Below are 24273 nucleotides of genomic sequence, written 5' to 3' on the forward strand. Positions count from 1 at the left end.
ACAAAAGTGTGATTACACCTGTGAATAGATGAAGTTGAAAATGACAAATCACGGTTAGTGTTTATAAGAGGGGAAATATAAATTTATTATTTTATTCAAAAATGCTTTCAAATGCAATTCCTGCATGCAGTAATTTAAGTACACCTATTCATGATTAGGATGCTTGAATTATTGTATTAAAAATCATTTAAAACTGTTCTCTGGGGTTCATAAAGTAAAAAAAAATATCAATCAAATAAGGTAATATAATAATAAGTAAAGGAATTTATATCCTATTAAAGAACCATGTAGACCCTCTGTGTGCCAAAGTCGATAAGTCTTAAAAACTAAAAAAAAAAAAAAAAAAAAAAAAAAAAAAATCCAATAATTTGTCCTTTAAATTCTAAAGAAAGGTTAGTTGAGGTTTTATATATTCTTATATATATATATATATATATATATATATATATATATATATATATATATATATATATATATATATATTCTCTACAGCATGCCATTGACCTGAGATAAAGAAGTTGAAAGAGAGGTTGCAAAGATGCACTGCAGAGGTAGAGAAGGTCATTGAAACCTCTTCTCACCCGGAACAGGTGTTGTTATAAGTATCCCTCTGAATGCTGAGTGGCTGTATCCTCCCCACCAGGCTGGCTGCTTGTAATTAAAACTGATCATAAAAAAAAACTTTAAAAAAAACTGCCATTCATCTCGACTCCCATTCCTTCCTCTGCTTGCTCTCCTCCCCTCATTTATACCCCTTTCCTTCCTCTCTCCTTCTCCCAGCTTGAGTTCAGGGAAGGGTGGAAAACATGTGCTTGAGCTGTCAGGGCTGAAGCAGCAGATTGGAGCTTAGCGTCGTGCTGTGTGGGAGAAACTGAGGCGAAGTGTATAGCCTGCTGGGGGACACAGGGTGGGAGACCCAGGGGTCCAGCAGGATCATAACCCATATGGGGGGAAGGCTGCTGCAGGCTCCATCTCTGTGACCGTGTCTGGAAGTAAAATCACAACATCAGTGCACTGCTGGGTTGTATGTCTTTGACTCTGTGTCTGTCTGTGTGTTTATGTCTCAGTTTCCAATCAATACTATTGACTGTGCACCCCTGCAAGGACACTAATGACGCTTTTATTGTCATTTCTAAAAGGGAAGCATTTCTTGGTTATCAAACATTGGTCTTTTTCTGCAACTTGTTTACAGTTTGTCCTTTGTAAAACCCCTCAGGCCTCAAGTAGATTAAACTAAAACTTTAGACCAATTAACTTTCAGCAAGCTATATGATCTTTCAATTCGCACTTTATCATGAATGCATTGATTTGTTCTTGTGTGTTTTCTTTTCTGCTAACAGGTCATTTGTAAGCTGTGTCCCCTCTCTTGTAGTTAGAGATGGAACAGTGATGTTAAGCATATACAGCTTCACTGAAGTTACAGTGGTACAGATGCAAAATGTGCATCATGTTTCTAATGGGAAAGTTAGAGGAACATTTAGAGCCAGATGCCGTGAGTTTTTAGCCATGAAACTGATACAGACTCTATAAGGATAGATTGAAGAGAGAGCCAAATGAATCTTACATCTACTCAACACACTGTTTAGCTCTTTGATATATTTGCACGCTTTGACATTGAGCCTCTATGACACGACACGGCTAGACTCAAGGTCTTTACCTTCGTTTGGTGCTGGTTTGTATGAACAAATATTAACAAATGGCTCAGAATTTGTGACAAAAGCATGAAATAGATCTTAAATTCATTCCATATCAGCCATTTATTCAAGTGTGTCTGAAGTAATTCAGGGTAGAGGTCTGTTCACTGACTGTCTGAGATTTATTGCACACACACAAAAAAAAATGCCTTTAAAAAGTTTCCAAGGTTAGTGGTATCAAAGTTTTGAACCATAGAACCACTAGTTGGGACCCAGTATATTCCATCTAGTAGCAGAACTGTACATACATCTTTGTTTTAAGTTACAACTGTGAAATAATATGTACTACCAATATGTACTATTACTGTTACTAATGATAATAATATTAAGCAGTGTTGTTATTGTGAACTAAAATTGAATCAAAAACTATTACAGTTGTTTTCAATAATTAAAATAATGCTGAATTAAAATTATTTTAGGGTCCCTTAACTAGTTGCTTATTAGCATGCATATTACAAGAATATAAGCCATTTATTAGAATTAAGCACATATTAATGCCATATTCTAAAGGAATGTCTATTGTCTTGATATGTTTCATCCGCATGCATTTTGATCATCACTGTATAGATTTATATCCTCCATCAGTAAGGTTGACCAGGCAGTCAGCTATAGACGGTATGGGGATTTTGAACAGTTCTCCAATGTACAATTTACTTCCAAAACATTCTAACAGTCTTTGTGTGTCTAAATCTGTCCCTGGATGACAACATTCGCTAGTCAGTGATGTCTGTAGCAGTGTGTCAAGTTTCAGTAAGGCTTCTGCTAGATTAGGTATTTACAAGGGGTTTAAGGCTCATGTACTGAACTTGTCAAGTATTGAATATAGGGCAACACACACATGAATGTAACAAACACAACATGAGAGACATCCAAAACATATTTAAATAGATACTATTAATTTTTTTTTTATTATTATTAATAAGAAAATAAGAAATTATATAATTCAGCAAGGATGCATTACATTGATAAAAAGTGACAGTAAATACATTTATAATATAATAAATGATTTCATCACAGGAATAGATACAATTTTTAAATATAGTAATTTGCTATTGTATATTAATGTAATATCTATCTATCTATCTATCTATCTATCTATCTATCTATCTATAGCGGTATTCTCTCTCACATCCCAAATCTTCAAGCGAGAGATGATCCGTGTCTTTGAACGGTCGGCCCACAGAGAGGAGGCTTCATGACTCCTTTCTTCCCTTTGCCAGGGTAGGCGCTCTGTTACTCACTTCTCCATAGAGTTTCGCACCCTGTCCACATCCTGTAGGTGGAATGAACCGGCTCTGGTTTCGCGCTTCCTGGAGGCATTTAATCCTGATCTCAAGGACAAGATCTTCATGCGCGAGGTACCTGCTCGACTTGATGCTGTTATCAACCTGGGGATCCGGATTGAGAAGCGGTTCGACCTGCGCCCTAGAGCACGCCGTACCAAAGCTGCCCTCTTCTCGACTTTGTCTACTGGTACAGTCCCTCAAGCCTCCGACACGGACCCCAAACCCATGCAGCTCGGTTGTCCCTGTTTTTATGCCAAGGACCGCGAGCGACACATCTTCAATCGCCTGTCCATGTACTGTGCATCAGCAAACCACTTCTGGTAAAAGCCAGAGCTCGTCACTAGGCAGATGTCTAGGTCCTCTCCATCGAAGTCCTGTACTACCCTTCCTGCACTTCTTCAGTGGCCCGTCTCGTCTGTCTCCTGCATGGCCCTGGTCGACTCGGGGGCAGAGGGTAATTTCATCGATGAGTTGTGGGCTCGAAAGCAAAGTACTCCCCTCTTAGACTTAAAAGAATCCACCCCTCTCTTTGCCCTAGATGGTAGCTCCCTTCCTAGGATTAAGCAAAGGACTGTGCCCCTGACGCTTACCGTCTCGGGAAATCATAAAGAGACAATTTATTTTTTTTTTTCATTCCCCCTTTACGCCCCTGCTGAGTTCCAGACCCTTATTAACGACATCCTACGAGATATGCTAAATATTTTTGATTTTGTCTATCTCAATGACATTCTCATTTTCTCTCCCTCACTCCAAGTTCATGTCCAACACGTTCGTCGAGTCCTTCAACGTTTGTTGGAGAATCTACTTTTTGTCAAAGCTGAGAAGTGCTCGTTTCATGTACCATCAGTCACATTTTTGGGCTCAGTCATTTCAGCAAAGGGAGTCAGTATGGATCCGGCGAAGGTGCGAGCGTTCACCGAGTGGTCCGTTCCTGACTCTCAGGTTGCGCTCCAATGCTTTCTCAGTTTTGCTAACTTTTACAGTCATTTCATACGTAAGTCAAATTGCCCGCACCCCTTACTGCTCTAACTTCTTTGAAGTCACGTTTCAGATGGTCAGAGGTGGCCCAGGCAGCTTTTGACCAGCTAAAGATGCTTTTTACTTGCGCTCCTATCTTACTCTGTCCCGACATCTCGAAACAATTAATTTATTGGGGCCAGGGCCGTTCTTTCCCAACGCTCCTCCATGGACGGGAAGGTTCATCCCTGCGCCTTTTATTCTCATCGTCTTAGGCCCGCTGAACATAATTACGATATAGGCAACCGCGAACTACTCGCCATCAGGTTGGCACTCGGCGAGTGCAGGGGGACTCCTTTTTTTTCCTGTGGCCACTTGCCGCGCTGTCCTCCAGTGGGGAAACTCGTCTAAATTGTCTGCCCATCCTTGGGCTCTCTTGCGTGTGTTCGTCAACGTTTTTGGTGGCCTACTATGCTATAGCTATTACTACCTCCACTTTCTCTGTTTTGTCAGTTTATTCCTAGCTATCAATGCCGAAGACGCATCTCCTACCTGCTGAGTCAAATCCTGTCCCGTCTTGTCTTGTCCTGTGTGGTTTGTCTGGTAGTCTTTCTTCTTCATGCTCCTTACTGTGCTCTACTTACTCAGACGCCGAGGTCCTGAACGGACACAATATCCAGCCTATGGTACCCACTCTCTCTGCGGGCATCGCCTCTCGATGTATTCTCTATTGGGATCTTCCACAGCACCTGGCTCGGCTGCCGCTACCTTTTGTTGATGCTCAGGGTTTACGAGCTAATAATTCTGTTTTGACTGATAACTCTGTTTCCGGAGTGGATTTATGTTTCCCGTTGATTCTATGACTGTTTCTCATTTTCATTAAAAAGACTGTGATTGAGTATCTCGCCTTTTGGTCCTCTATCTCCCACCTAACAGAATAAATGAATAAATGAATTAATCAATGAATGAATGAATGAATGAATGGATGAAAAAAAAAACTGTTGTCATAAAAGTGCTTCACTGATCAATGTCCCTCGGGGCTTTTAGTCCAGCATTTACTTTAACACAACTGACCTTAACCTAATCTGTGGTGAGCATTTGATGCTAGACAAATATGTATTATAATATATAACATATGATGTACATAATGATATGTGACACTCCAGTATTTTATCTATCAAATGTAGAAATCATATGTGCAGTGCTCTGTGCAGGTCTCTTCCGGATGCTGATGATGACTTGTGCCAGAAAGTATATATTTTCTCAAAATGTTGCATAAATAAATGATTTTTAGCACCAAAAAAGTTTGAACTGTGTGCAAGTCAGCACTTGAAACACTCAATGAAAGGCCCAGTGCTGAATTTGAGTTCTGAGGAATGAGCAATGTGAGATTTATTTACCTTATGTCATGAAATTCACAAGGGGCTGTTCCTGAGATGATTATGTGCTCTTATGTTCTTAGCTGGCTTAGTTCATTTCTAATTATATCTAATGGTTTCTACGCATTGTTATCTTGGCATTTAAATGGCTCTTCATTTATTTTTGTTTTTTTTTTCCAGATAGCAAAATTTTGAACAGATATGTCTGGTAGGAAGGTAGGTAGCGTAGTAGGAAGAGGAAAGATGCAAAAAAGTTTAGTTATTTTCATAAAAATAAAATAAATAAATAAATAAAGTTTGACGGGTTCATACCAAAGTGTGATCAGACCTGTGAACAGATGAAGCTGAAAATGACAAATCACAGGGAGTGTTTATCAGAGGGGAAATATAAATCTATTATTTTATTCAAAAATACTTTCAAATGTAATTCATGCATGCAGTAATTTAAGTACACCTATTCATGATTAGCATGCTTGAATTACTGTATTTAAATTAAGTGTTTTATGGGGTTCATAAAGTAAAAAAAAATATCAGGATGATGCAACTGTCTTGAAAAAGTAGCTTGAAATGATAATAAAGAGCCACAAAACAATAAAGTAATATAAAAATAATTATAATAATGATTATAATAAATTAATGGTGATAATAATGATAAAGGAGATTATATCCTATTAGAGAAGAACGATGAAGACCCCTCTGTGTTGTGTGCCAAGGTCGATAAGTCTTAAAGGGGGGGTGAAATGCTCGTTTTCACTCAATATCCTGTTAATCTTGAGTACCTATAGAGTAGTACTGCATCCTTCATAAATCCAAAAAAGTCTTTAGTTTTATTATATTCATAAGAGAAAGATAGTCTGTACCGATTTTTCCCGGAAAAACACGACCGGCTGGAGGCATGACGTGTGGGCGGAGCTAAAGAATCACGAGCGCCAGTAGGCTTTTGCGTTGAGAGCATGTGGAAGCTGTGACATTACCCAGAGCCGTTGAAAAACATATTAAAGGCTCTGACATTACCGTTAGGGAAAACCCATCATCCAAAACAAACCATGGCTTACAGTCAGATTCAGCCGTTTATTTATGATCCAGAATCAGATCCAGAGGCTGAAACTGAACGAGAGCAGCAGCAGCAACGACTCGCTCCGAGCGGGGCTCGAACCCGGGTCTCTGGCATGGGAGGCGGACGCACTAACAAGGAGGCAGAGATATTTGAAGCAGTTTACTCACCGCCTGCGGTTCCAACACACGATCGTGACCCTTTTTCCTTGGGATTGCATCATCCTTAAGAAATAAACGATGTGCAAATCCGTCGTCAAACTGGGCCTTGTGAATAAGCATCTTCGAAATGCAGGGAACAAACAAAAACACTTGCACAACTCCGTTGATGCTCTGTAAAAATAAACTCCATCCACTGGTCCCTTAATGCTGTTTTTTTTTGGTAATCTGTGCAGGGTTGTCTTGCCCTGGCAACCAAAAACACACTTCTTTTGTGACTTTTCGCTACGCTCTCGCTCTGATCAGTGAATCGCTCTGATCAGTGAAATATCTATGCTCAGCCTCGCTATACGGGAGCGCGCGCTCTTCCGGCAGAAGTGCCTTAGAACCCATATAAGGAAATTCCGCTCCATCTAACGTCACACAGAGCCATACTCAAAAAAAACTTTCCGAAACTTGTGACAAACCGGAAGGAGTATTTTGGGAACAAAAATACTCCTTCAAACGTACAACTTAATTTTTGAAACTTTGTCCATGTTTAGCATGGGAATCCAACTCTTTAACAGTGTAAAAAACTTATGCATGAAATAGCATTTCATCCCCCCCCCCCCCCCCCCCCCTTTAAAAAAGGAAAAAAAAAAAGAAAAATAGAAATTTGACCATTTGGCCTTTAAATTCCAAGGAAAGGTTAGTTATATTCTGCACGCTTTTTGATATTGAGCCTCTATGACACAACATGGCTAGACTCAAGGTTTTTACCTTTGTCTGGTGCTGGCTTGTATGAACAAATATTAACAAATGACACAGATTTTGTGACGAATGCATGAAATAGATCTTACATTCATTCCATATCACCCATTTATTCAAGTGTGTCTGAAGTCATTCAGAAGAGAGGTCTGTTCACTGACCGTCTGAGATTAATTGGACACAAATATGGCTTAAAAAGTTTCCAAGGTTAGTGGTATCAAAGTTTTGAGCCACAGAACCACTAGTTGCAAATAAAATAGTTACCCGGTATATTCCATCTTGTAGCAGAACTGTACATACAACTTTGTTTTAAGTTACAACTGTCTAAAAATATTTACTGCCAAATTACTGTTACTAATGATAATAATATTCAGAAGTGATGTTATTGTAAAATAAAACTGAATCTAAAACCATTACAGTTGTTTTCAGTAATTAAAATTATGCTGGATTAAAATAGACATTTTACATAAAAATCTAACTAAATATATAAATTTTTCAGTAACTGACATAAATAAGTTAATGCGGTAACACGTTATTTTAGGGTCTCTTAACTAGTTGCTTATTAGCATGCATATTACTAGAATATAAGCCATTTATATTAGCCAAGTAATTAAGCACATATTAATGCCATATTCTAAAGGAATGTCTATTGTCTTGATATGTTTCATCCGTATGCATTTTGATCATCACTATATAGATTTTTGTCCTCCATCAGTAAGGTTGACCAGGCAGTCAGCTATAGACGGTATGGGGATTCTTGGACAGTTCTCCAATATACAATTTATTTCCAAAACATTCTAACAGTCTTTGTGTGTCTAAATCTGTCCCTGGATGACAACATTAGCTAGACGGTGATGTCTGTAGCAGCATGTCAAGTTTCAGTAAGGCTTCTGCTAGATTATGTATTTACAAGTGGTTTAAGGCTTATGTACTGAATTTGTCAAGTATCGAATGTAGGGCAACACACACATGAATGTAACAAACACAAAATGAGAGACATCCAAAATATATTTAAATATATACCATTCAAAAGTTTTTAATTCATTAATAAGAAAATAAGAAATTATTATTATATATACCCTCCCAGTTCTGATTCTCCATACATAATCAAGCCCTGTATAAAGTCACTTTCCCTTCACCACACCAGTGTCTGGTCTTGTTCTAACATGCATCAACTTACCCAACTACACACCTGCTCTAATTACCTGCCATGTGATCCTATCCTTCGTCAGTCATCTGTTCGACATTCTGGCCATCCAACAACCTTCAAACATCAAGGACTGTGTTTCTGTTCAGCTAAGTTACACGCTAAAGTTACTGAACTCTTATCTCTTACCTTTAATAATCATTCAACTCAAGCTTTAATAAAACACTTTTGTGTAGATCTTACCTTTGTTGTCTTCTTCTGTGTGCTGACAACAAACATGTGCCATCACTTGACCTTAAGACATATGTCTTCATTAAACACTATATATATATATATAATTAATCTTCTCAATTCATTCCACCTTGAAATATCAGTACATTACAGATCAAACATCTTGAATGATGCATGCTGATTTAATATATTAATGAATGAATGAATATCCTGTGCAGTAGTGTCTGCATTAGTCAGCTGCTTTTCCATTATACTTGTGCATCATGGGAAAATATATCCAAGTGAGTCAGCCATTCCTCTTGGTACTGATGTTGTGGCTAGTCCTTTCCGCAGCTGCGGGTCCAGCTGTTATGGCCAAAACACCATATTGAGAGTTGCATCATGCAAATAAATAGTAGCCTAGCATATGGACATGTAGTGTGACAAAGTGATCATGCATATGTGTTGATTTAACAGATAAGGTGCATGAGGATATGTCAATGTTCATGTTTGAAATTGTGCAAACTGTTTTACAAATGTTCTAAATATGTGTAAACATTCATTAGAATATGTGCATGAATAAATTGTTTTGTAATTACACAAAGGTTTGAAGAAGCATATTGCATTGTAGTCCTTGGGGACAGCGAGAGGGAAACAATTTCAATCTGTCGCCATAAGTTCATTATGTTGTGGAGTGTTTGTTTTATGATAGGATAAGTGTGTGCACACTCAAATGTGAATGGATTTCAAGAGCTAGTCATTTCAAATCTACACTGTTTAAAGTGGTAAGTAACATAATGGACAAAGGAACATATCCAAATAATCCGTTTTTAATGAAAAGTGAGTGGGTGGACTGACAGGTGTAGTATAAATATAGACTGACATGAAAAAATAGCATGAAAACAGCTATGATGGTTTAAAATCAGGGCTGGGAATGTTGATCCTGCAGGGTTCAAAGGATCCAGAGTTTAGCTCCAACCCTAAACAAAGACCTGAACAAGCTAATCAAGTTTTTCAGGATACAGGTAGGCATTTTTTGTTTGTTTGTTTGTTTGTTTTCAGGGTTGAAGCTAAACTCTGTAGGGACACAGGCTCTTCAGGATCAACATTTCCCACGCCTGATTTAAAGGAAGAGATTACCCCCCAAAAATTACTGAAAATTGACTCAAGATTTGACCCTCAGGCATTCAACGATGTAGATGAGAAAAAAAAAAAAAAAAGAAAAGATAAAGTAACATTATATGACCTTCTCAGCAATAGATCCTCTACAGTGAATGGGTGCCATCAGAATGAGAGACCATACAGTTGATAAAAACATCACAATAATCCACGTTCAATCCACATGGCTCAGTTAACATCTTTTCAAGTGAAAGCTGTGTGTTTGTAAGACCAAAACTTTTGAAATTGAAAAATCCATCATTAAGGCATTTTAACTTTAAATCGCAACTTCTAGTCAAAATGAGAGTCAATGATCCAATAACACTTCTTTCATTGAAAACGTCCATCCCCTGTTGTCCTCTCACAACAAAATGCACAGATATATTTGTTTAATATTTGTTTAACAGTTTGGACTGTTTTTACGTATTTCTCACCTGCTTCACATGAGTCAACTATTTTTTTTAAAGCGATATTAAGTATAGAGGAACCATATTTTAGCTGGAAGCAAACAGTTTGAATCTGTTGCCATATAGAAACAAACTCATCTTATTCTTGGATGGCCTGATGGTGAGTAATTGTTTTGGCAATTTTTTTTAGTTTTGGGTGAATTACTAATTTAATGATTATGTAAAGAACTGGTTCAGATGGCGTGAGATTAGGGATTTTACACTAAGGAAGAATTTTGCAAGACATTTCACATGGTACTACAATATGCTCACTCTTTTACATTCTGTTCTCATGGCATGTTACAGTGACCCTTTGGTAGCCTAGTAAAATTCAACACAAGTAACACGCCGGTCAGACCGTCATTCTGCTCTACTGTGCTCAAACAGCAGGTCATGTCGAGAAAATCGCATGCTGTTACCTTGACTTCCTTAAATCTAAGAACACCCACATATAATCAATACTCAAATTGAATGAAGTAGTTAAAGTGCTGTGTGTAATTGGTATCCAAACACGGTTGAGAAAATTAGGCAATTGTTTCTTAAAAGAGGTTGTGGGGTTATCTGAGGCAAGGCTGTTTTTGTCGATTATCTGACTGGTTTATTGACCTCATCAGCCACCACATACTGACAGGGCTCCTTTCAGCTGAAATCCTTTGGTTTCAGGTATGCCCTTTTTGTTGTTACATGTCAGTCTTCCTCTCTGAACTCTATTCTTGGTCTTTAAATCAATACACTCACAAGGCTATAAATTCCCCATCAGTGTCTGTTTCATTAAGTGCGTCTGTTCTCAGAACAGTGTATCACCTCTTCTAGTGAATCTCCCCCCAAGCCACACTTCAGCAGGCCACAAAATCAATCAATACAGTAATTAAAGCAAGCACGCCAGGTGTTCTGTCTAAAGCTGAGAACCATAAGGGGAAGTTAAAGGTTTTGTTTTATCTCCGTGTAACACTGTGTGGAAATTTGTGACTCAGAAAATTGATTATTCTTGTTAACTTGACAACCGTTGTATGTTGGATTAATTAGATATGGGCTTGAGTGGGATGTCTGCATAAAAAAAAAAAAAAAAAAAAAAAAACATTCAGGAAAGAATTAACGAATTAATAACAAGTCAGAGTCCTTTCATCTCCACCTGTCGATTCTGCAAATCTTCTGTAAGAATATAGTGTCGCTGTCCATGGTGCTGATGGGATAACCGGACACAGGGGAAACAAGGGGTCAGTGAGCAACTCAAAAGTTAGAATCACATTCAGATCGTTGCTTATCGACCAGTTGTAATGATCTAAATGAGAATTGATTGTGTAGGGGTGCTAATAGTTGACTGATAGACTATTTAATCAACACTGTCACGCTGTTCTCTTGGGCTGATTTTGGTCCAGTGATGCCAAGCAAACACTCTCTCTGTTTATTTGCACTTCCTCTCTTCTTGTTCTTTTTCTGCAGCAGTTTACACGCCATTAGTCACAGTGGGATGTTGCATGCGGATCCTGCGCCGAGAAATCTTCTTTGTGTCAGGATCGCTTTGTCCCGCCATGGCGGCTTATCTCCGGGATGAACGCACAATTACTTTTTAATGATTTCATGCCGGTTCATTACGAGAGCAGGGGCTCATGCACAGTCACTTATAAAAGGTAATCAGACATAATTAAGCTTGCACTGGTGCCTATCGTATAGAAGAATGTGGTCAAACTTTAGTGCCGTGACCCATGCTATTATAGACCTAAATACCAAGAGACCATTTTCACATTAGCATCTCCAGGGGAGACCCTTTGTATAAGAAAGTGGGTATGTTTTAAGATAATTCACAAAAATACATTTGAAGACACTATACAGTACCAGAATCCACATTTGGTCCAAACTTTGTGTAATATATGCATTTTGAACTTGTTGAACTACTGATTCAGTATTGACCCCCCACAACAAATGAGAATATCTCTTTTAAAGCACTGCATGGTCTAAAAGCTTAATGGCGCTCTTATGGCGGCCTGTGGAAAGACATAGTGTGGAGGCTTTCATCTTTTAGGAAAATAATGAAAACTCTGGTAGGTTTAAAGAGACTGCTAGTGCAAGTACATTATCAATCTTGCAAGTGACAGCTTCATAGATGAGAGTCCAGGAATCTAGTGGTGTGTTGAAAACCAAACAGCTGTGCTTCTTTTAACCATCATTTGATGTTTTCTTTTCCCAGCCAATCATCTAGGAGATGAATCTTGTCACCATCTCAGTGTTAGGTGTGATGTTCTTGAAATCAAAAGCACAAACAGGTTTTTGTTCACATGCACGCACACACACACACACACACACGGTGCAGACTTTTGCACTGCTTTTACTGTGCATGTCTATTTGTTTTCTACTGAGGAGATTCAAAAAATACAGATCTGTGATAGCTCTGTTATTTTTCAAACAATAAATGAAAACAGATAGCAAAACAATTTAACACAGCCTTGGTTATAGCTCGGCTCAAATATTGTAAGTAAAATAATTATGAAATATAAGATCTGGCCTTTAGTAAATACAGTGAAAAGATTTCATGAACAAACATTTGATCATGAAAAACTATTTGTGTTGTTTATCTTGAAATGATTATGCCTATTACAGTATGTCAGATCTCTTTAGATATTTACTGAAAATCTCTGACAGCATACTAAATGAGATTGCAGCACACACTGACACTCTGTCATGAGCTTTCTTGAGTGGATACTTGACATTCTTTCTTCCAAAAGCAGATAATAAATAACAAAATGTGTAACAAAATAGTGTAATTAATAGGCAGTGGTTATACCTCTAAAGAATATAATCTTAATAATAATCACAGCAAATTCTTTGTGTTAGAAGATCAGTTAGAATGGTTTTGTGGCTATAGAGGCCAATCCTGGACTGCTTTAGAGCGGATGCGGGAGGGAAAGATTGGGTCACTGCTGTTGGATACTTGGCCAGACCTGAAAATCTTATGGAATGATGGTATGCGGCTTTTATTTAACAGAAAATACAAACAAAAATTCCAAAATGGGGAATAAAATTGTCCAAAGGGGAAGGACTGTCCAAAATAGACGGGGAGATCTGGTGTCCTCCACTCTCCCTTCCTGGAACAATGAGGACACCAGCTTGCATGCACGAGGGAAGAGACCAGTCTTTCAAGGAGAGGAATGCTCTGCATTTTGTTTTTGTGCCCCTCCTTGCTCACACACCCACTCCTGTCATGATTTCACAGTGACATTGGGAAATACAGCATTTTATTGTAAATTAATGTTAATTAATGTAAATTATATGTAATATTTTAGAGTGTAGAAGTGAACTTCTTCAGAGTTATGACTTCTATACTTTATATTGGCAACACTGTTTACTTGCCTACATATCGGATGTTCACACACTGTATTCAATACTTCTGCTTAGCTAGCAAAACCTACTGTAATTCAAGCGAGCTCCTATATCAAAAACCTGTTTTCCTCAAAACCTCAAGTCTCCAGTCAATCAATAAATTACATTCAGCATACTGTGTGTGCATGAGGGCATCGGGTGACTTTTAAATGGCTGCGCAAAAATAACCATCATGAATTGATTGTATGTAGAGGATATGAGGGTGAAGGAGGGAGTTGTTTTCACATCTGAGACCATTAGACGCCAGTCAGATGTCTGAATTACACAGGAGTGACAAGCAGATATACTGTTGACTCTCAGAAGCAGGACATCATTAAGAAACAGGATCCAGATAAATCAGGTCATGCATTTGCACAGTTGCCCTAGGTGTAAATTAAACCCCCCTTTTTTCTAAGGTGAACTCTACACTGTAAAAAAATGTAGTGTGACTTCCTAGTGAACAAGAGCAGGAGTGTAGCAGTAATCTTATATAATGCTGCTATTTTTCCAGAACAAGTGTAGTGTCTACAGCAGTTTGCTAGTGCTTAGATTCCAATCATGCATTGAAGCATGAATAAATTATGTGGTTGCATTTTTGTATAATGTCACATTCTATTTTCCTGTTACTGTTGTTGTTGTTGTCACTTTTCACTGTTGCTATCACGTACATGTAATGTTTCTTTTATTTACTTGTCTATTTATTTTTAACCTAATATGTTTCTTTATTTTCTTTATCATTGCTTTGTATGTTATGCTAAGTCTGAATGCTGTATTTGTCTTACCAAAATAATATTTTATAGTATTATATATTTTCTGTTCTTATATGTACAGTATTGCGAGTTGCAATAACAGACTGCCAATCAGCCTTAAGAGTCAATTATTTAATTTAGTTTTTGTTCTACATGTAACAAAGTGCAACCACACTGTGTTCTGAAGCACTATTACATCAACTGCATAGGGGGAAAAAAATAATTAAAATAAATAAGGTCCAAGTCTCCAGACAAAAGGGAACACTTATCCCCAAAAACGGTTTACAGTAGTATTCAACATACATTACATTTTTTGTTATGAAAAAAAAAAAAAAAAAAAAAAACCTATTCTGAATACATTTCATAATCAAATTTCGAAATAAGTTGTAATAAATTACTTTAAATTCCTTCAAAATATTGCCAATATTTTACAGTTCATTAATAATAATCTTGCATTAATATAGTTCAGGGTGATAATCTAAAATGACTATAATTGCAAGAGTAAAAGGGCTTAAGAATGTTTCAAAATCTTAAAAGTAGAATGAAATCTACAGACAGTAGATGTCTTATTCTTGACGAAAACGCACCAGCATTAATGCATAGATAAATAATGCAGCTTGAGTCTGTTCCGGTCCTTACAAGAGACGCAGACCAAATAAGACTTACTGTGCTTTGATTTAAATAAGCACGCCTGACTTCGCTAGCCTTGACAGAAGAGAGGGACGGCACGGCACGGCACAGTGTGGAAACGAACACCCTCTAGTGCTGATGAGCTTGTCTTCCTTCCAGATCCGCAAAACTCATGGGCTTTTCACCTTAACAACGCGTCGTCTACTTGGAAGCTCTCGAGCCAGGTCTGTGTGCGTGCGCGAGACTGATTCGTCTAGTTTAAGCGCGTAATACAGGCTCGTGTCGACGGCACACAGTGCCAAGAAGAGAAACGCGTGTAACGCATGAAGAAGGGGAAAGCCCGTTTATGGATACTGACTTCTGGAGAACACACTTAGTCTAGTTCATTATTTCAGGTGCTGATAGCCTTACAGCATTAGGGATCAGTTATCTCACAATCTCTATCCTATTTATGTAAATTCTGTAAGTTTTTTTAAGTGCCGCCGATAGTTGTGTGTAATGGGCTGGCATATCTGTCGCTTTGAGTCCGCGTTTTCGCGGTGCGGGCAACGAGGCGGTTGACGCGAAAACCGTTTACAATAGTTACATGAATTTTGTGACTGGATATTTTGTCTCGGACTCTTTTCTTTAGAAACTGTCACCGACTTGCGTGCACAACTGGATAGAAAAATGACTTATCAAAGATTTTTCTTCATGTTTGCTTTACCCGGATTGGTTTTGTCGGACCCCGGCCATTCAAACCAAGGTGAGTTATAATGAATTGTGATTAATAGGTTGTTACTATACCATTACCTACTCATGTGCACAGTGTGTATGCATATTGAATGTATTGGTTGCAAATGAGACGCTAATCGCATTCAGTCTTCAAGTTTGGTCAGAGCATTACAGATTTATATACAGGTGGGCCACTGCAGGTGGCTATGACAGTTGTGCCAGCAATTCGGAATATTATAGTTTGTTTTGATTTGTGCAGGACAGATTGTAAAAGTTGTGTTTACTGTCATTCTGTAGTTCTATAGCCAGTCTTATGCTCAGCATCATACAAACTGGGTACCCATAAGGTAGGGAAGACTGGATAATGTTGTAAAACAATTCCGTGTCTAACTCAGTGTTTTTGCATGCTTCTGTGCATGAATTTGTGGAAATGTCATGCATTTGCTCAGAAATACAATCCCCAATCCAACCCAATCAGTTTTATTTTATGCAGAAAGGTAAAGATAGGCTCATGGGAAAAATTAAAATTCAAACAAAATTGCAAACAATTGCAGAAATACATGCAAAGCAAATATAAAAAAAAAAAAAAAAAAACATGTGATAGCATATTGGTCACTCTCATATTTGTGACTTTGTCCAATTTTGTGCCACCTTTGTGGATCCAGTAGAAGTATATTGAAAAGTAGTGCCACCCTCCTTGTCAAAAACTTGTCAAAAAGAGGACTTTGGTGGTTCTGATGATGATCTGATGATAACAATGATAAAAACTAAAAAAAATACATAAAAAAAACATATCTTAAGTATTTAAGATGTACTGTATGTTTTAGAGTACTGCCCCAGGGAATTAACATTCATTGCTGTGATCACCAACAAAGCTTAAAACAGATGTAGAATGTAACTTCTTACCTTAAAATTGTGTTTTGTCCAGTAAATATTTTAGAGTTTTACAGAGAAAATGTATAAACACCACAGAGCTGAGCATGCATGATTATGGTCACCCTAACTTACTCACCCTACATTACAGCACACCCGGATCTCACCTACTGTATCTAAGAGACAGGACTGCAATGCTGGTGTCTCATTGTACCTGCTCCATTTCCCCCCTGCGTGTGCCTGTAACTACTCCCTTCTGTTTACACTCGCAGTTCACAATGGTCATTCACATAGGAAAATAGTTAAATGGCAGTATTTTGAATACAAACATTACAAGAACAAGTGACTGTGTTGTGAAAAGAGAGAGGAAGGGAGCGTATCTGTGTGGGATGTGCAGAAGAGAGAACACTCAATCCATCTGAGTTGACTTGCACGACATTTAAAACTTTTTATCCAGTTATGAGTCATCCTTATTTTTTTTTCCTGAGCTGGGATGGAAAGCGGCTATTTAACAGGTCACTGTTTTCTCAGTTTTAACCATCACAAATTAGGCAATAGATCTGGAGACAGTTTTTTTTTCCAATGTGAACATATAAAAATGGAAATTGAGGGTTTGGAGTTCACTTGAACATAAGTCCTGTCCTGTGATTAACACTGAAGCTAATTTCCAATTAGTATGCATGCAGAGATGACCCTACATAACCTCACAATATATTTATCTATTTCACAGGCATATAAGAACAGTCTGCTCTTTTATGCTATTTACTGTAGCATTAGAATTTCTTAGAAACTTCAAATGCTTATCTTTATCTCATTTTGCAGGAACATTCATTGCAGAACTCTTCAAAGCCCTTAAAATCCATTTAAAAGAAGACTGTACTCTGAATAAGCTCAGTCTTCTTTCCTCCTCGTACTCATATCTGAATCTCAAATGCCACTTTGACCTGCTTGTAAAACCAGTCACTATTTAAGCGCAGGTATGTAATAAGTCCTGGTTAAGATTACCATTTCGTGCTGATAGTTGACGGACTGCTCTTGCTCAGCTGTCATCTTGCACCAAGAGAAACTTCAAAATGGGTATCAGATCGCTGTAAGATAGCAATGTTCTCAAGCTCTCCTCTAATCAGTCCAGAGTGGTGCTTAAGTGTTTTACAAGGGCTTTTTTAACCACCTCTTCCTCAGACATCGGTTAGGTTTTCATATATGCCTGTCAGCGGTCAAAATGGTAGATGATAAAGTGTGTGTAATCCTTTAAATGAATTGTACTTCTGTTAGAGAAGCAGAGAAACAATTGATGGAATTTATATAACTGTTATACCAGGGTTAGACAAAATTCTGAATTTAATATGTAGCCTATATCTCTTTTAATTTGACTAAATTTGAATTAAATAAACTTCAACAGTAGATGATGATAGCAACAATAAGGTAAAGGGTTCGAATTACAAGAAGTGTTTGACATGATAAAATGTGTACCTTGAATGTAATTAAGTTTTTGTGGATAAACCCCCCCCCCCCAATGCCTAAAATGTAATAAAAAAAAAATGCTTCTATTTTTATATTTTCATGTCTAATTTATTATTAAATAAATTTTTGTTTTAGTCATTTTATTATGTGCTTTTGTTATTTGTATTAGCATTTTTATATTCTTAATTACAGTTTAACACGTTGTGAGAGTCAAAATTTTGAACTTTTAAGTTTAAGTATCTAATATTTATATTTTATTTTATTTCAGTTTTATTTCAACTACTAAAATATTATTATTATTTTAATAGTTTTTTTTTTTTTTTTTTTGCTTTACTTAACAATATAACACTATTTTACTACTTTGCTTTTTTACTTTACAGTTATGTGAGTTCCTTACATTCAAATTCGAATTGCAGTTCTGCATACTTTTGCTACCTAATTTTAAATTCAGGAATTTAACAGGAATATAAAAGTAATCTCGATACACTTCTGAATGGCACACAATTCTTGTAGCTGACTGTTGACTGCTGACTGTTCTTAAGCTGTGTGTGTTTGTCTTCCATTCTGATGCAGTCACGTGGCTTAGTCAGAGTTTTGTTCTTTTGCTCAGAACAAAGTTGCACTTTATTGGAAATATAGGCATATGCGTCTGCATTTCGTTCTCCAGAGAGCCACAGATTAAAGCGTGTTACAGCAGCACTGAAGCTACACTGGTGTGTGTGTGTGTGTGTGTCAGGAAGTGCTATGTAAATAGTACTCGTGTGCTGTAACAGAGGCCCGTTAATGCCCGCTGCCCTGTTTGTGCTGCTATCATTCGAGTGCACTTATTGATTTTATAGACACTGTGGAGGCGAACCTCTGAGGTTTCTCTCTTTATACCTTCAACACTTCAATGGCTCTTCAAAAAGAGAGAAAGGAGCAGGTTTTAGGCTTTGTGCTGCCAGCAATGGTATTTATATGTGCATTTATGTGTGTCTGGCTGTTTTCTTGTTCTTTTCATCTGATCAAGGTCGTACAAATATCATCTTGTCATTTAATTTAGTCATTTTTGAATTGGTTGTATCGGTTCCACCTGCATTGTATTGACACCCTGGACATCTGCCGTCCCTCTTGCTCAGATATTACATTTATTAAAGCTGAATAAAACCCAGATTTGTTATAGTGTAAGTAAAGGAAGAGATTAGCTCTTTTTGCGTATTGTGGTGCACAGACCTGCTCGCGCCTCTCCATTGACTCGACTTTTGTAAATTGCACCTTGACATTTCCAGGGCCTGTCTGTGCAATGTGATCTTAGCCTTAACCCCAGTGCCTTCTTTTCCTACTCCTCCACATCGTCTCAGACACACTAAATGCCCGGTTAAAGACCACTAATGCATGCAGTGCTGTCCTTATCAGATCAATTTATCTCAAGCGTTCGAAAAAGGGCCATTTTCCTCCGGTTGTGACATTCAAATTCCAAATGTCACCTCTCTCGTCTTCATCTCTCATCTAAGAGGGGGGGGGGGGGGGAAGAGAGAGAACATGAGTTGCATGGATCTAGGCTTTCTTGTCACACTCACACACGCATCTCTTTTTCTCTTACCAATCATTATTATCTCCCTGAGATAATAATTTAAAATAATAGTTTTTAAAGAATTTGTTTAGATCGTTTGGCTAAATGTCAGAGCTTAATAAGCCAGTGCATACTGTTGGTTCTAGTCCAGAGTTTATGTAATGAATTTACTGTGACTGATGTTTGGATTTTATACTTTAAAAAAATACTTTTTCATGCATTGATAAAAGGGGCTTTTTTTGGAAGCTTATTTTTAATAAAGTTGAATAATAGTGAATAGTTTCACAACTGATTGATACTGGAAGAGTCCAGAGCTTAATGTCATAATACAAATGTTTCAGGTTTTGAGTACTAGGCAGCATTTGCGTATGAATTGGAGAATTACATCTGCAGAACTGACTTCCATTTTTGCCATTTTGCCTTTAAAAATGAAATAAAAAAATAACATAAAAGTGTGTGACTGTGAACTTAGAGAGGAACCGAATAAATTTCATATTGACTTCCGCAATGTATGTTTGATAATGGTATAGTTTTGTACCTTTTGAATGGGTATGGCCTCAGCAACAGCTTTTTTATATCATATTTGTAGGCTTTGGTTCAGTGCTTAATTTTGTGTTAATTTCATTCTTAGAATCAGTTTTAACCCTGTCAGTACTGGCTAGTACAGATTAGGAAAATGATTTGATTTATAGCTTTAATCTGTTCTTCACAGCGATGATTGTTTAAGGACAAATGGCAGTAGCTACACCATGCTATCTAGATTCGTTCTCCCTTGACTGAAGATCAATGACCAATCAATACTACATCGTTGCTTCCAAAGCAGAAATTGACAAGCATTACAATCTATTCATATCCCAGAATGCTTTTCTCACCAGTGCCACAGTAGGTTGAGTAAGTCATTGTCTCTGTCAACATGAAAGCCATCCAGCTGAGACACACAACAGGAATGCCATTTGAGCTAACGTTGCACACTCTGTTTGATGTTGCTACTCTTTTCACAAAATTTTATTTCAAGCATACTATATATATATATATATATATATATATATATATATATATATATATATAGATAGATAGATAGATAGATAGATAGATAGATAGATAGATAGATAGATGGAAAGATAGATGGATAGATAGATGGATAGATAGATAGATAAACATGTTCATTGCATGAATTTCAGGTGAGAAGAAAAAAAAATGAGGTTTTACTTGCATCCACCACTAGGAATCAATGCAACCTACAAATGAGAGACCGTTTACTTTGCTTTCTTGGGTTGACACTTTTGTGAAAAAAATCCTGTTTGATTTGAGTGACAAGTGTTCATTTAACCGATTGTAAAATCGATTTTGCATGTCTAAATAAGTTTTATACAGCAAATAACACCAAATATAGGTAAATCCACGGACAACAGGTAGGACGAATGTAAAGACCAATATTTCTGATTATTTATTGGTATGAAGTTACGTGCACAATGACAAACAGGAGTGCAACATTTTCTAAAAAAAAAAAATAAGCAGAGTGGACTGCCAAAATGCAGGCTTCAACATGGCTGTGTTTACGATTAGAAATGTCAACAACAATAAAAAATCGCATAGGCGATTCTAGGGCTGTCAAAAAAAAAAAAAAAATCATCGAATTTAAAATAAAAATCCACATTCGAATGCAAAAACGTTGCATTCAAATTTTAGGTGTGCATTAAGGAAGCTGCCTTATGAGCCCCTTATGAGCATGTTTAGAAAGACATGTAAAATTAATGTATTTAATTTAATAAAATATCTCAACACTTTATGTTGGGTTTTTGTTCCCCATCCCACTGCATCTCATGGTTTTAAATGAAAAAAAAAAAAACATTTTGTTTACTGCAGCCGCAGCCATCATTACCAAGTGAGAACCGTTGACTCTGACAGTGAACGAGAGTATTAGACGAAGCGAACGCACAGGCCATAGTGTGACATCCGTTGACCAATAGTGTAAACACAGATGACGTCACAGGGTTTTTTTTAAATTAAGGAAGACAGCCTTCGTTTGTATGTAGGCCTAGGAAATTTATATATTTATAATACTTACTTAAATATAATTAATGTTGTTTTATTTCTTTATTGGTTGGTCTTAACCAGGGATGTAGTGGAGGCTAAACGCCCGTAAACGCCATTTACGCACCTCCCAAAATTCATAAATAGCGTTTACCCACCTCCAAAGTGCGTTTATCCACCTCTAAATTGCGTTTATCCACCTCTAAATTGAGTTTATCCACCTCTAAATAGCCTACAGTTCCTATGACATTTTAAATTAAGCTTATGTCGTTTAGTTTCATATTGTTCATTATTAGTTTCATAGGTTGTTTGTTGTTAAAGACTAAGTCTTTCATATTGCGCTGCAACTTGTCAGTAGTAGTGGGAAGTTCAGATAATTTTACTGACTCGGATCTTTGAGTCTCGTTCAGCAAAATGAACTAATCTTTTCTCTCCCCGTCTCTATGGGACTAACATGAAGAATAAAAGACTCGGACCTCACCTGTCGATTCAGAACCAGGCGGCAAGGAAGTCGAGCAGAAGTTGAAGTCGGGTGGGGGCTGCCATCTTGTAGCAGAACTTCACTTGCATTAGCATTCCCATTGACTGCCATTCATTTTGGCGTCACTTTGACAGCGAGTAAATTTACAACTGAGGCGTTTAAAGACTCCATTTGTCCATTATTTATTTCTAAAGATACACGACAATGTATAAAGGGCTCCATTACCTTCTATGTTACATTATGGCCCCGTATAAACAGTTTTTGTCAAAAATAGGCTAACGATTGCGTCATAACCACTCGACTCTCTGTTGCATTACCGTACAGACAGGAGGAGACGCTCACAGGCAATTAACTTAATATGGCATTACATTTTAAAATAATATACAAAATTATTAATCAAAATACTTACTCCTGCTCACTCACGCCAAAGAACTCCCCGCTCAAGCTCGCCGTCTCTGCAAGATTAACGATGGCAGTTTGCACACACAGCCACTTAGAAGATTTACATCTGTCAGACAGGTTGCTGACGTCGTCAAGCTTCATTTGAGTCTGCGCGTCAGAAACGGAAGTGCTAAAAAACGCTAAAAATGGGCTTCACTTGTCTCAATTGAGTTCCAATGGGGTCCATGTGTCCATTTCTTTTACTGTCTATGTTCAGAACCCATATGTTGTGTAATGCGCATGTGCAGTCAACACAAAATGAACGAATCACTCTCTGAGACAACTCGGTAGTCCTGAATCATATTAAAGATTCGTTCAAAATGAACGACACTCAACAGACTGCATCAAGATTCAAAAATGGATATCCGGCAATTAATAATAATAATAATAACGTTCGTTATTTTGAATAGAAATCATCACTCATACAGCAGCCATTCATCTCATCTACGGTTTATTTGTGTTCATATACACACAATATCCACGATCTGCCAGGGCTTTAGTCCAATGGTGCGCACATTTGAAGAGATAATAATTTTATGACATGTTTGTAAAATATTTCGTCATACAGAATAAAATTTCTATTCATTTTACACTGATATTTGCGATCTGAAGAGCTAAAACAGCTAACAGAGCTAACGATTACTCCCCTCTTATTAATTTGCGTCAGCTATGACATCAGTGCAATATCATTAGTTTGTAAAGCTGTCATTCATCTCACGTGAACCACGTGACCAAAAGGATGTCCTTCTGCAATTAAGCTGTCTGTGTTATTGCAGTCTGTGTCATTGATAAAATATATGAAAGACAAAAGTAAAAAAAAAAAATATTTGATTCCAGCTTGTTAAATGTGAATATGTTCTAGTGTCTTCTCTCCTCTCAACTAAATATCTGTGAGTTGTGGACAAAACGAGACATCTGAGGACCATTCCTGGGCTTTTGGGGAAACACTGATCCACATTTTTCTGAGACCAAACAACTAACCGATTAATTGAGAAAATATTCAACAGATTAATCGACTATGAAAATAATCCCAAATCCCTAATCACTCTCTATTTCCTCTTTTAAAAAAATTGTTCTCTCTGTTTTGTCATTTAGTAAACTTTATAGATTTCAACCTTATTAATCCTTCCTGAGTCTCTTTAACAAGAACTTAGATGAATGTATGAATTGAATAGTGATGTGGTCACCCATAATTTATAGTTTACCCACCTCTTTTTTTACCACTACACCTCTGGTCTTAACACAAATTTACAATCGGCAAGTCGGTCGGACTAAAAGCAAAAAAAAAAAAAAAAAATGTCCTAAATTGACAGGGTCGGTCGGGTTACGGCAACCAAGAATATTTTTAAGGATGGCCTCACTTCACCACTTGTTCCTAATTTTTAATAATACAATTCTTTACATCAGTGTTGCATACATTTGGTCATTTGCAATGATCTTCCCTTCCACTAATGCTTCAACAGATAGAGAAGCCCTAACGTATAATCCAATAATAAACCTTAAATGTGTTTGATGCCTTTTATTTATAATCCTGTAGATCCTGGAAGGTTTCTTAACTATAGGCATATCTTAAAGCTATCTTCATGCTGAATGAATTTAGATTTGGATTTAACCTTTCAATGTGTCACATGGGATGTTTTATACTGGGATCCAGTCATCAATAGGTTAAAAACACATGGTAAAAACAAGATCCAGATCTTCTTATATGACACATCAAAGATCTAAGCTATAGAGACAGCCCA

The 24273-nt window shown here is 37.3% G+C and overlaps 1 protein-coding gene across 1 annotated transcript in view; it reads left to right on the plus strand.

Moving 5' to 3' along the window:
- Positions 1-15076: 15076 nt before the first annotated feature.
- Positions 15077-24273, plus strand: part of LOC128016030 (ephrin type-A receptor 6-like) — a 129433-nt gene continuing 120236 nt past the window's right edge. Inside the window, exon 1 of the mRNA XM_052600349.1 lies at positions 15077-15717. Within this exon, the coding sequence (XP_052456309.1) occupies positions 15642-15717 (76 nt within the window). The 5' untranslated portion in view covers positions 15077-15641. The remainder of the gene's footprint in view (positions 15718-24273) is intronic.

This window comes from Carassius gibelio, chromosome A1 (genome assembly GCF_023724105.1).
Source record: "Carassius gibelio isolate Cgi1373 ecotype wild population from Czech Republic chromosome A1, carGib1.2-hapl.c, whole genome shotgun sequence".
Lineage (NCBI taxonomy): Eukaryota > Metazoa > Chordata > Actinopteri > Cypriniformes > Cyprinidae > Carassius > Carassius gibelio.